The sequence below is a fragment of the Chrysochloris asiatica genome, unplaced genomic scaffold (assembly GCF_000296735.1).
Source record: "Chrysochloris asiatica unplaced genomic scaffold, ChrAsi1.0 scaffold00197, whole genome shotgun sequence".
Lineage (NCBI taxonomy): Eukaryota > Metazoa > Chordata > Mammalia > Afrosoricida > Chrysochloridae > Chrysochloris > Chrysochloris asiatica.
The window spans coordinates 1,962,330-1,975,759 of record NW_006408715.1 but is presented as its reverse complement, the minus strand read 5'-3'; the positions used below and the strand labels follow the sequence as shown (position 1 = coordinate 1,975,759).

The 13,430-nt window shown below is 41.9% G+C and overlaps 1 protein-coding gene across 1 annotated transcript in view; it reads left to right on the top strand.

Moving 5' to 3' along the window:
- NCK2 (NCK adaptor protein 2) overlaps nt 1-3,523 on the top strand; it is a 90,839-nt gene extending 87,316 nt beyond the window's left edge. The window contains exon 3 of the mRNA XM_006872434.1: nt 3,329-3,523. Within this exon, the coding sequence (XP_006872496.1) occupies nt 3,329-3,523 (195 nt within the window). The remainder of the gene's footprint in view (nt 1-3,328) is intronic.
- The last annotated feature ends 9,907 nt before the right edge of the window (nt 3,524-13,430 follow it).

Below are 13,430 nucleotides of genomic sequence, written 5' to 3'. Positions count from 1 at the left end.
TTCTCAGACTGTATGGAGGACCTGTTGAAACAGGTTGCTGGCTCCTACCTCTAGATCAAGAGTGGGAAGACTTTTCTGCCAAAATTTACGGCATCATTCAAGGGCCATACAGAATTATCAACTTAAAAATTAGTCAGCTGTATTTGGTCAAACATTTCATTAACTCACCTGGTATGGTACAGCAGAGTAATGCACTGGACAGCAAGGTCAGTTTGAGCCTCAAGGTCGGCGGTTCAAACCCACAAGTTGCTCCTCAGAAACCATATACAGGGTCTCTGTGAGTTGGAACTGACTCAAAGGCACTTAACAACAGAAAGTGGCTGGAACTGCGGCTGCCTTTGCAGGGCCAGACCAAATGATTTTGTGCCCATGGGCCCGATGTTCTCCACCCTTGCTCTAAAACTTGTGATTCCGTAGTTCTGGGATGAGAACTGAGGATCTGCATTGATAACGAGTCCTTGGGTGATGCGAATGCTGCTGTTTGTGGGAGAGTGCTCTGAGAGCCACAGTTCTGATTACCCTCGCATTTGATTTAAAGCTGTTCAGTGGTAGCCTAACAGTGTGTCTGGTGTGTAGATCATTCATTCCCTGATCTACTGTGAAAAATCTACTCAGGTGGAATGAAGAACACCCTACATTTTGATTTCTATGGACGTAAATAAAGTTGGTACTATTTTCTTACCTGATTTGTGCTTAGGAGTCCATGAAATTAAAAATGGTCGCTTCTGTTGCCTCAGTTTTACTGTGCTGTAGCACACACATATGTACATGTGCACACACCATGATGATAAAGACTTTAAATAAAAAGCAGACTTGGCTGTTTGAAGAATCATCTGCTGATCATTGGCTTAATTAAAATTGGGTTCATCATATTCAATAGGTTTCATCCACACACTGCCTCCACTAACGGCGATGCCACTTTATGTCTGAGTTGGTAAAAGTATAGGCAGTTCCCCAGGTTACCAACAGAACGTCTGCATCTTTGTCCTTTAATGTTTTGTAAATTTGCCCTCACTTTAAAATGACTGCACCAGCCCCTGCTCACAATTGCCTTCACTTGCTGCACGTGCAGCTTTTAAATCATTGCAAAGACTCCGAGCCTTTTCTTTCACAAAAGTAAGGCTAAATAAAACTAAGAACTGTAGTGCACCTGTTCCATCTCACCTACAAATTCTTAAGATCGAGCTGTGGACAGATCTCGTTCTTACTCCCAGGAAACTGCGTGTATCTACAAAACTTGCATGGTGCCTGGCTCATGATAAACTTTAATATGAAATGCCCCTCCATCTTTTCCTAAAGGTGCCACTTAATGGCATCGAAAACAAAAGAAGAAAAATGTGTGTGTGTGTTTACGGAATACATGCATATAGAATATTAATAGTGAGGAACCTGAAACTAAAAAATTACTTTGGGGAAACCGGAAGGCATCCGAAGAGAGTTCAGCCGTTCTTAGCTGTATCTCCTGTTGCTACACTGATGCAGTGTCAATGACAATGGTGGTTCTCCTTAATCCACTAGGACTAATAATAGGGACAGGGACCAAGGTGGTGGAATAACTGCCAGCACTGCCTGTTTTCGTCTGTTTTCTATTCAGAGCCACATTCAGCACTTAATTTGGGGAAGGTAATACTGAGGCTGCTGGGAAGTTGTATTAAATTCCAGGAAAACAGTAATGATTTGAGAATTGTACTGTCAGATGATTACTTGAATATGTAGAGAAGAGGCCACACCCTGTAGGAAATGTCCCTTCAGTTGATTGGCTGCTCATAGCAGATCTCATTGTAGAGTTGATTGCATTAGATAACATAGTTAAGTGCAGTAGAATCCGTTCTGACTCATAGTGACTATGTATTCGGTTTCCAAGAAGCAGCTGGTGAACTTGAACCTCAGCCTCCTGGTCCAGCGCCCCACCAGGAGTCCGAGAATAGAATTAGAGTTGATTATATTAGGGGTCATAATGGGAAATGGCCAGGCCACTGAGAATCCTGGTTAGAATGTTATGAATCCTGTGTAGAACGTTATGTGGGTGGGATTGGTTCCTATGATCATCAATGGATGACAACAGGGTTCTGTGATGATTCATTTCTAAGGGACAAAATGATTTTCGGTTCTGTGACACTGTAGGATAAACACAACTGCTAATTGCAAAGTTCAAACCCACCAGCTACTCCTTGGGCAACCTAAACAGGGTTGCTATGAGTTGAAATTGACTCAATGTCACATAAACAACAGCAAATCATTTTCAGTAAGTTCCCAGCTTATCCAAAATAGTTTGGGAAAGGAAAACGTCACATGGTGAGTTCCCACTTTTCAAGTAAGTTCATTCAGCATCCAAACGGTACTGATCAAAATTGAATTTTTCTTTGGTTCAGAACATCTGAACCATGGAGTGCCTTTGGGCCTTCCTCAGTGTTAATACAGAGACCTGACTCACGGTGCTGCAGGGTTTGGATTTGTACAAGTGGAAAATTCAGAGTTAAACTGGGTTCTCCAGAGAAGCAAAACCAGTGAAAATTACATACATGTTGTAGTTAAGTGTCATTGAATCTATACCACTTCATAGCGACCCTGTATAGGCTTCTGAAGCTGTAAATTTTTACAGGAGCAGAAAGCTCATCTTTTTCCTATGGAGCAGCTAAAGGGTTTGAACCACTGACCTTGTGGTTATCCTATACAGCTTATCCTATACAGCAAACACTTTCCATAGCTATATAAAGAGAGGTTTATGTTGAGGAAATATCTCTCACAGTTATAGAGGTGGGCAGTTCCCAAGGCTGGGGGTCAGATGTCAGCCTGGAAGCTTCTGGCTCACATAGCTTCAGAGAGGAGGAACCAGGATCAGCAGGTCAGAAGGCAAGCTGCTGACAACTCCCAGGATCGCAGGTAACAGAACAGGCCACTAGCTCAAGTCCAAAGAGCTGGAGGCCACAAGACAACTAGATGCAAGATCCAGACCCAGCAGAGAGCCAGCAAACCTTGCCTGAACGTACAATATATTAGAAGTAGGCCACACCCCCAAGGCAGCCTCCCTTCAGTTGATTGGCTGCTCATAGCGGACTTCATCATAGAGTTGGCTCCAATATATTAGATCTCATCGTGGGGGGGATAACTACATCCTCAACCGGCAAGCCACTGAGGATCCTGGCCCAGTCAAGTTGACACACAGCCTTAACTATCACCCTGTGGTACCCCCAATATGTAAGAGTCAAGAAGTTAAAGCTCACAGAGTAAAGAACTCCCGTTCTTCTTAGTTTAGTCTTTAAGTTTATAGGTGGCTTGCCATACTTGTGAGCAGGTCATAAAATGTTGTGTTTTGCTTCCTCCCCAGCCCAGTGACTTCTCCGTCTCTCTCAAAGCATCAGGGAAGAACAAGCATTTCAAGGTGCAGCTCGTGGACAATGTCTACTGTATCGGGCAACGGCGGTTTCATACCATGGATGAGTTGGTGGAACACTACAAAAAGGCACCCATCTTCACCAGCGAACATGGGGAAAAGTTATATCTTGTCAAAGCACTTCAGTGACAGTTGAGGCGGACTCCCCTCCCCACCATGCTCTTCCAACTACAGGCCTTAGGTCCAGCACTCCCTTTCACAGAGTGGGGCTCATCTACCTGACAAGTCTGAAGCTGCAGGCCCCTCCTGCAGAGAGCTGTGTGCTGTGCTCTGTCTCGGGGCTCATCCTTTATTGGGTTCTTTTGCTACTTTATCTTTTGATTCGGTTTTGGTTGTGTTCTCTTTGCATTAAGTTTAAACCATAAGCAGCCATCCCTAGCATTCAATTCAAGTCCAGCTCTCCTCCTGCTACGTTTCTAGAATTTGGAAATGGAAGGTTGCTTTATTGTTCTTCCTTTGGAAACCGTGATAGTCTGCTCAAATTGTTCATGCTAATAGAACCCCTCGTTAAAAAGACATTGGGCACCGCGTGTACGCGCTGAAGCCACAGTTCAATAAGTGAACTAGAGTACACCCAAGAGGCTGTGGCCGGGAATTCTGGGACTCTGGCTTCCTAGGGAGCACCTGAGGAGTTCTTAGATCCCAGAAACATTCCTTCCTCTGCTCTCTACTCTTAGGTTGCTTCTCAGACTCTACAGCGTGATCATTTTTGGTGACAGCACTAAACTACCAAGTAAGACAGGCTATCAAGACGGAAATCTGTCTGGTGCATTGTGGACTGTGATTGCAATAAAGAACGGATATCCTTGAAACTCAGTCTGCAAAAGAGAGAACTAGTGACTCATAAAGATAGAATGTTTTGGTAGTGTACCCCTGAAATGTGCCATCTATTCACTGCTTTTCTCCTCTTACCCTTCTGCTTGCTTGAATTTTACAATTATGTATTTAATTCTCAAAGTAATGTACCGGTAGCTGTTTCTTGACACTAATGGAGATGATTATGGAAAACCAGCTGATCTTTGGGGAAGGGGAGCTACCAACACTTTATATACATATAAATATATACATATATACACACTATATATATGTGTGTGTGTGTGTATGTACATATATAATTTGCTTTACAGGGAAAATTTTCAGGGTTTACAGAGAATATGTGATTGGTAGTGAGAGACAACACAGAATGTTTATAAAGAAAATGCATTTTCTTTTTTTTCTTTACATTTAAATTTCTTTATAGTTTCAATACACGTTTTGAGATGGCACATTCCTAAGATTGAAGAAGGGGTCTTGAAATGTCCCCTAAACTTGCATACCCAGTTTTTTGGATATTGTAATAAAAAAGTATTATGACAAGCCTCTGTGTATGTGTGCTTCGTAGGCCGGACTCTGACACCCTTCTGACAGTAATTGCCCAGCATTTACTAAACATGCAATGCCTAATGGGAAAAACTGCAGAGACAAATCTAACCCAATTATTACTTGTGTGGTTTTTTTTTTTTTTCTACCATCACATTTTTGTTGATTGAAAGGATATGTTTTAATTAGTGAAATTTCCCTAAGACGCCAGAATCTCAAACTGGTTCCTGACTTCACACATTAGAAATAATTTACTGAAAACAATGTACCACCCAATCATCGTCAGGCAGTGTTCTCTACCAGAAACGTTTAGTTTTTCTCTTCACCAATGTCTTCCTTCCACTTGCCCCACCAGTAAGCATATCTCAAGCATGTATAATCATGGGTGCCCAGCACGGGAAATAACAGTCACGTAACACAAGGTTTATGCCCTTTGGGGCTACTTGTAGCCAAAGTTCAATGAGTGTTCCCTGTGTTCTGGACACAGTTCCTCATCACAACCGTATGAAGTGATTCCTATTATCCCCATTTCACAGATGAAGCACAAAGTAGTACCCAAGGGTATATGTTATTAAATACCATCAAGTCACTTCTGACTCACAGTAACCCTGTATAGGGTTTCCAAGGAGCAGTTTATGGTTTGAACCACTGACCTTATGGTTGGCAATCCAAATGCTTATCCTACAGGGTCACATCAGGACTGTTAGAGCAATGATGCAAACTCAGAGGGCCAGACCCTGGGCCCATGCCCTCAAAGCCCCAACCTTGCTGCAGGCTGTTGAGAAGGTTCCTTTACTCCCCCATTTTTAGTTCCTTTGAGCTCATTTTATCTTTTTGTTGCCTTCTGTTATATAACACAGTTGGTGTTTGATAACTAAGACTGGGGGTCCTCAGACCCCTATAAAAACAAGCAGCCAAGCTCAGTAAGGCCAGTCGTCAACTTACATAAAATGACACTGTTCTGTACTTTATCCAAAAAAAGTAAAAACTGGCACTGTGGGTTAATTAATGCGCCAGACGGCAAAGCAGTTTGAACTGCAAGGTCGGCAGTTCATGCTTACCAGCTGTTCTTTGGAAACCCTATATAGGATCGCTATGGGTCTGAACTGACTCGACGGCACTTAACAACAACAACACTGCAGGTTCTCACTGTTGTGTATTACATTTTGACCTTAGTCTAGTTTCACTCAGCCTGGAGAGCTGCGGTACACATAACCATTTGGGAAGAAATGAGCCCTTAAGGGGCAGAAGATACACTTTGGCTTCAGGGACTCTGTTAAAGCTTAGAGTTGTAATTCACAAGTATTTTCTATCTTCTCAATTAACTCAGAATCCTCCAGCTACCTTGCGTAGACCATGACTGTCTTTTACTAAGGAACGAGCAGAGCAGTGGACTCCAGGAGAATGGATTGCTAGCCTTTAGGTGCACCTGTCTGTAGACCAGGAGCCTTAAGACAGCACCCCCACATGCTTGGGAGTTTGTACCATGATGCTCTGGTCAGGTGGTACTTCTGCCATGAAGATCTGCATAGCCACAGATTTCCTAAACAAATCTCCCTGCTTTGCTATTGCCATCGTCTGCACAGACAGCAAAGGATGATAAAGGTAAGTTATTCTGTAGCTGGGTAACATTTGAACTTAAAGCTGCCATCATTTTACATCAACAGTGTGACATAAGGGCCCCCCTGCTGAGTTACAGTGCGTAAGTGCTGAGCCCTTCACAGGTGGTTTATGGCCAAATACCATTAAATGATGCTTCTTGGGAGCTAAAACTGCCCATCTTTTTTTCCGAAAGCACATCACAAATTAAGATCATAAATTACAATTAGAATCTTTATAATGACTGGAATGCTGACATTTCCAAACAAAGCATCTTTGCAGCCAGCACTATGTTATCTTTCATTTCTGTGTGTAACTGATTTATAGTCTACTTTTCTACCATTCCTATTGCCCCGTGCCAGAATAATTTCAGAGTTCAAACAAAAGCTTGAAGGTATCTGTTGAATCTATTGCTTTTCCACAACTACGGATCGTTTTGACCTTTATCTCACTGGAATCTAACAGGATTCATTGTACTGTTGGTGCATAATTAGCATAAGTCACATAGGTGATTTCAATTCTGACCCCTTCCCAGGTGCTAACTATCCCTTCATGAATTGCCCTTCAATCAGCCATAGACATTGGAGCACCTGCGGAATCAGACCATAGCAGTGCTGGATGTTGCATCATTAGTTAGGTGATTTCAAGCAAATTACTTCATTTCTGGATCTCTGATCAAGAGTAAAGTGGGGCCGCGTCTCACTTACATTTAACATGATCAGCTGCTAACCCAAAAGTTGGAGGTTCAAGTCCACCCAAGGGCTGCTTGGAAGAACACCTTGGCAGTCTATAATTTCAAAAAAGCAGCCATTGAAAACCCTGTGGAGCACAGTTGGACTGACTCGAGGAGGGTCACCAGGAGTCAGAATGGGGATCCATGGCAACTGGCAACAGCTCTGCAATTCACAGAGTTGTGTGAGGATTCAGTGGGTTAGTACATCTGGACATGCGTTCTGTGAAGTGCTATCTAATAATCAATGTCAACCAGGGCTGTGTGTCACACATCTGCTTGACATTTTTGTGCACTTGTTGAAACTCATCAGCACCTCATTAGCCAGATGACCCCAATCTTCAGAGCTATGGCCCAATCAGAACTCAGTGTGGTTTTTACATACAATCCTACAGCCAGCCTCCCACTCTCAAGAGTATTTTTACCAGGTTTTTTCCACAAACTGCTGGTTCTATTATGCGGTTCATCTTTCAGTAGAAGTCCAGAACTGAAAGGCATACTCAGCACTCAGATTTTTACCTGAGGTGGTTACCAAAGTCACATCCCTAAAAATAGCCCTCTTTTTGGGGTAAAACATTTTTTCTCCTTAGGAACGGGTGGGGGGTGGGGAGGAGGACTGCAAGGAAGCCTTTAGGTGTTCAACATGAGTCTGGCAATACAATAGCTATTCGTTACTCACCAAACTTTGAATCAACTGCCCAGAAATGTATTCTCTCCTTCTCAACAGGTGGTATTCCTACCGCTCTGAGAAAGCTGACCATTACTGTTCTCCTAAATGATGGGGCTTCAAATATCTGCAGAAAAATGGAACTAAAAGTAGTGAGAATTTTTCATGAATTTTTTTGAAGTCCCGTGACAAAGTTTACTCAAACTTAGAGGGCTTTGTTGCTGTTGTTAAGTGCCAATGAGTCAGTAGTGTTTCTGAGGAGTGGCTGGTGCCAACTTGTTAGCAGTCCAGTGCTTATCCTACAATGCCATATCAGTACTCCTAGAGTGCTTACACTTCCAGTTATTAAAAAGTGCACTATCAGGCAAATCCAGGGCTAATCTAATACATTCCCAGATCTAGGCGGGGGTGGGTGGGGGGGGGGGGGGGTGCGGAAGTCACAAAGAGAGGGAGAAGACTTGGATTTGCTTCCAAATCACCCTGGGTGGGCATTTGCCATCAGAATCCACTACTGGCGTTTGGGAAGGAGGGAGGGGGAAGAGACTGGGAAGGGTTATAGGTGAAACCAGATTGCCACCGAGTAAGTTGCTGAAGTTTTGTTTTAGTGATGGCTGTGAGTTAATGTTCTGGGGTGCAAGGTCGGTTTGGACCACAGGGTCGGCAGTTCAAGCTCACCAACCGCTCCTTGAAAACCCTACACTGGGTCGCTATGAGTTGGAACTGACTCGATGGCACTTAACAACAATGGTTATGGGGAAGAAAAACAATGCTACTTTATACAGTTTCTTAAACCAGGCAGAATCTGATTCAGAAGGTGGTGGGGCCCCATGAGCAGCATTTCTAATACATTCCCAGAGATGGAGGTGGATTGGGATCTGAACTCTTGAGTGGTTTTCCTGTTAAGTGCTGTTGAGTCGGTTCTGATTCATAGCCACCCTGTGTAGGGTTTCCAAGAAGCAGCTGGTGAATTTGAACCACTGACCTTACAGTTTAAACCAACCTTGAGGCTGAGTGCTTTTCCTACAGAGCCACACCAGAACTCCTTTTCTAGTTTATTTTACATCCAGGACATTACCTGTTCTGCACTGCACACATGTCCTTTCTTTGGCCCTTAGAGAAATGACTGATCTGAAATGGTCTGGCATTAGTTTTGTTTGTTTCTTTCCTTTTTAGCAACCTTACCTTCCTCCATTTGGATTTCCCTTATCATAGCTCCTAACTCTCATAGCTAACTGGAAAGGCCCATGTTTCGTCTGTGGAGGGACTCCTGTTATTTAGCAGCAGATTATTACTGGATGAGCCCGACAGCTGGTATGAAAACTCACTTTGACAGCTTTTAAAAACACACAGCCTCTTCACCAGAGCAAGCATTGGGCATTTGGCCAGATCTTCTGCTGAGTTACCAGATTCTGCAGTTACAATCAGGCATGAGATGACCAGGGTATGTTACTGCAGCTGCCGGCCGAGGAGTAAGACAAGTGGCCTTCTGAGAAAAGGTCATGGCCTGAGGAGGTGCCAAGTTCAGAAAGTCTTTGTGGACTTTAATAAAACAGAGGTCTTTGATGATAGTCAAACCCATCCACTTTGGTGTCTGCCCTGTGTTTGATCCTGGGCTCTGCCCGTCACTGGCAGAGTAAACTCCAACAAACTGTAAAACCTCTTTGTACCTTAAGAGCCTCAGAAACACAGGTGCATACACCTCCACTTCTTGCGCACCTGTTCATTGTTGTTATAGCTGTTTCCTTAACATAATAATCATGTCAAATGCATAGAACCTTTGGACAGATGATCTTAATGAAAGGGGGAGAAAATAGGTTAATATGCTAAAGTATTACCTAAATAAAGCAAGTAGTAAGTAAAATGAGATTCCAGACCACATCTGATAACAGTCCCACAGAGGTACTGTATTCAAATGAATTCAACGTAGAACTCACAGTTACAAGTGAAGTTCTACTTCTAGCAGTATTGTATTTCTAGAAATAGCATAGATTTCTCTTCCAGTGCTGTAAATGGAGTGATAAAATGGGGAAGGTATGACTTGGAAGTAATGAAACCAGCTAAAATTATTTTCCTAGCCAAAACGTAGACATCCAAATTGCATCCCAATTGTGTTAACTACCACAGTGGTCATATCAGATGCTGGAGGCTTAGGGACACTGTTTTAGCTAAGAATGCTTTGGGAACATATCTTTGTTCTAGATACTTTCTAATATTTCCCAAATTTTCCTCCGTAGATGTGCATTATCTGAATGAAAAATACACAGGAAAAAAATGTTTTCTGTATTTTTACTTGCGTGGCATAAAATTAGGCGCTCATATTAGTTATACCAAATGTAGAAAAAATATTTAACGGGAAGATTTCTGCTGTTAGCTTTGCTTGGGAGTATTAGAAAGTAATTTTATCTTTTGTCAGTATTTTCATCAAAAATGCCTTTAGAAATACGATTGCTAAGTCTAAAAATGTACTGAAATCAATAAAGGGCAGATTGGATGTTACAGAAAACTGAATTCATAATCTAGGTAATGTAGATTATCTCTAAAGAACCTTTTCACTAAAGCCTATATTGACTGCCCTATTTAATACTTGACTTGCCCCTACCCTGGTTCCCTTGCTCTACTTCCCCCAAATGCCCAATGCTATCAGATTGATTCCAAGTCACAGTGACCCGATAGGACAGAGTGGAACTGCTCCTTAGAGTTTATAGACGGCATTTTAGGAGCAGACAGCTTCACCTTTCTCCCATGTTATGGCTCAAAACTGCTGACCTTGTGGTTAGCCACTCAACACTTAACTATCAACTTCTAATAGACTCGATAATTTACTTCTTTACTATAGTTATTATTTACTGTCAAAACACAGACAGACACACACACTCCTCACACACAGCTAGAATGTAAATTCAGTTAACCAACGTAACCTGGCTAGGAGAGTGCTAAGGCATGTAATCAGTACTCAATAGATTTGTTTAGTAGCACTGAATGACTCATCCTCTGAGAGACTGTATGAGGGGGATTCAAAAAATTCATGGATAAATGGAATTAAAAGATCATGGACTCTTTCCACGAACTCTTTGAAACCCTCTTGTATGTCTAAAAATGCCTTATGTTGTTGCCCTTGAAAGAGAATGCTGCTTGGTATTACATGTTTCACTTTCAAAGATTCTAGATAATGTTCCATCATTTTTGGCACTTAGTGAAACTACCCCTACTTGAGTCTGTGAGACTGCCATCTTCCTGTCACTTGGGCCAAAAGCTCGCCTCCCACATACCTCACTCCAACCCATTCGGCCACTCCTTTCCGCATGAAGTCCTTTTCCAACCTTCCCCATCTGCAATACACAATTTCCTTTTTTTTTTTCCCCACAATTTCCTATTTTTAACTACCAGGAATTTATCCCATATTCTTGTTGCATTCTGCCTATTGTTGTTGTTGTTGTTAAGTGCCACTTAATCGGTTCCAACCCAGAGCGACTCTGTATAGGGTTTCCAAGGAGCAGCTGGTGAGCTTGAACTGCCAGCCTTGCAGTTCAAACAGCTTTACAGTCTGGTGCATTAACCCACAGCGCCACACCAAGAATCCTGTACTAAATAGTAATTTTTAACTGTCGACCTTCACAAAACATTTCTGCTCTCAATCATTTATACGCTTCCTGAACCTCTGCTTTTTTTATCTCTCTTACCTATACTATGAAGACCCAGCATTTCCCTCTCATTCATTAGAGAGACAATGAAATTCAAATGCTACTCAGACAAGCCTCAAGGATTACTGCTAACATGCTACAAGTCCTAAGTCTCACACCCCCTTACCAAGTGTGTTCTTACAATAATAGCCTTGCATTTATTTTCTGTCTGCTCACATTCACCCAGTCAGTTCTGTAACATGAGTAACTTTCTCTGCCCATCACACCCCAATGTTGGCTCCATCCCCATCATCTTTCTCTTGCTACCGCTTCTCCTGTATTTATCTGACCTTTCCACCTCCAACAAGACTGGCCTGTCCTGAGGTCGCAGTGAATACAGAAATCCCATCACAGAGACCTGTCCGACAGAGGTAAAGGTGCAAACAACCTTTTGTCCACTCATTTCCCTTTCTCTGTCTGTGCATCTCCACTCTCTTGACTAGAGGGAGTGCCTGAGAGAGTAGACGCCCCACCCCAACCCCTGGAGGGTTCTTATGTGCAGGGATCTGCTCAGCTTTGAACTGTCTCCCACTAGGAACAACACCTGGACTATTTTGCTACAATTTGTTTTGTTGTGGTTTTGTTTTTTACAGTCCCTCTTATACCTTGGAATGAACTCTTTCTCTCCCTACATTACCCAAAAAGAGACAGTAATTGTGGACATATTGCTGTCTCTTTTTGGGCAATGTAGGAAGATAAAAAGCTACAATCACACCCTATAAAGTCCCACTATCCAGGCAAGAGCCAATACCAACTGCTATACATTACATAGATAGCCAACACTTGTTAAAATTACTCTCAGTTGAGTAACAAGAGACATGAAAAGGGAAGCCCATCTCCCCAATCACATCTACCAGGAGGCACTCAGAAAGCTTAATAATATAGTAACATACATTCATCTAATTATTGAAAGTACATCTAATAATTGAAAATGCCCGAAAAGCAAAGATCTCAGCTCATGTCCAGAAACAAGGTAGAGTAGCTGAATCAAATGAGCAGACCTAGAATTCCCATTGAAAGGAGGGCAGGCTTTGGAAGTACCTGATAAGGAATTTAGGCGGATGATATTGAAGTGCATCCAAACGCTCCACAGAGGGGTTGAGAAAAGACTGGCCTTAGTTTTTGGCTAACTTTTCTGTGTCTTGTCTGTGTGGTCACTCATCAAATTATAAACAATTCTATTTTATTTAGGTTCAATGATTTTGAGAAATTGAATATTGGCAATTTTATATGGTTGTATTGAAAAACTTTTTTTTCAAAGTTCTTAATACTTTGCCCTTTGTACTTATTTTTAGCAAATTCTGTTTGTTGATTGATTACCTACAGAAGAAGAAAAACTATAAAATAATAAAGTAACAACTATCTCTCTGGCATAAGACTAAATCCATTTTAAACCACTAATAAGGGAAACTTGACATAATCAAAAGACACCTAAAGAGAAAGTTCTAGGTTCCCATGGTACTCCCATTTGCCTTAAATCTGCATTGACAAGCCTTGAAGAGGAGGGGCTTATATCTTCTTCTCTGATTTAGATGTGTCATCTGAAATTTTTAGTTAGATCTTCAAGCCTAGGTGTTAGTCAGGAGAGCTGTATTTCTTACAATCTTTTTAAATAGTCTACCACAGAACTTCTGGAAAATCCCTTCAATGGGACACCAAATGTGACTAGTGACCCATTGTGACAGTTTTATCAAATAAAATGTTATTAGAACTCAGCCTCAAGTTCAGAACTACACATGGGAGCTTTAACTCAAGTGTCTGTGTATTCTCAAACACATATATCATGGTATCAGCAAGGACTTTGATTTTATATTTGAATGGCCAAAAAACAAAACAAAACAGAGGGGATGGAAGCAAATGCTGTTGAATGATGATGCATAGAGGGGATTGTAATCATTGCAATGAAACAAAATACCATAGGATGAATGTAAAGTTGATGCTCTGCCATGTAAATTATCACTCAATTCACAATAAAAACTTTAAAAAAAAAAAAATGAGATG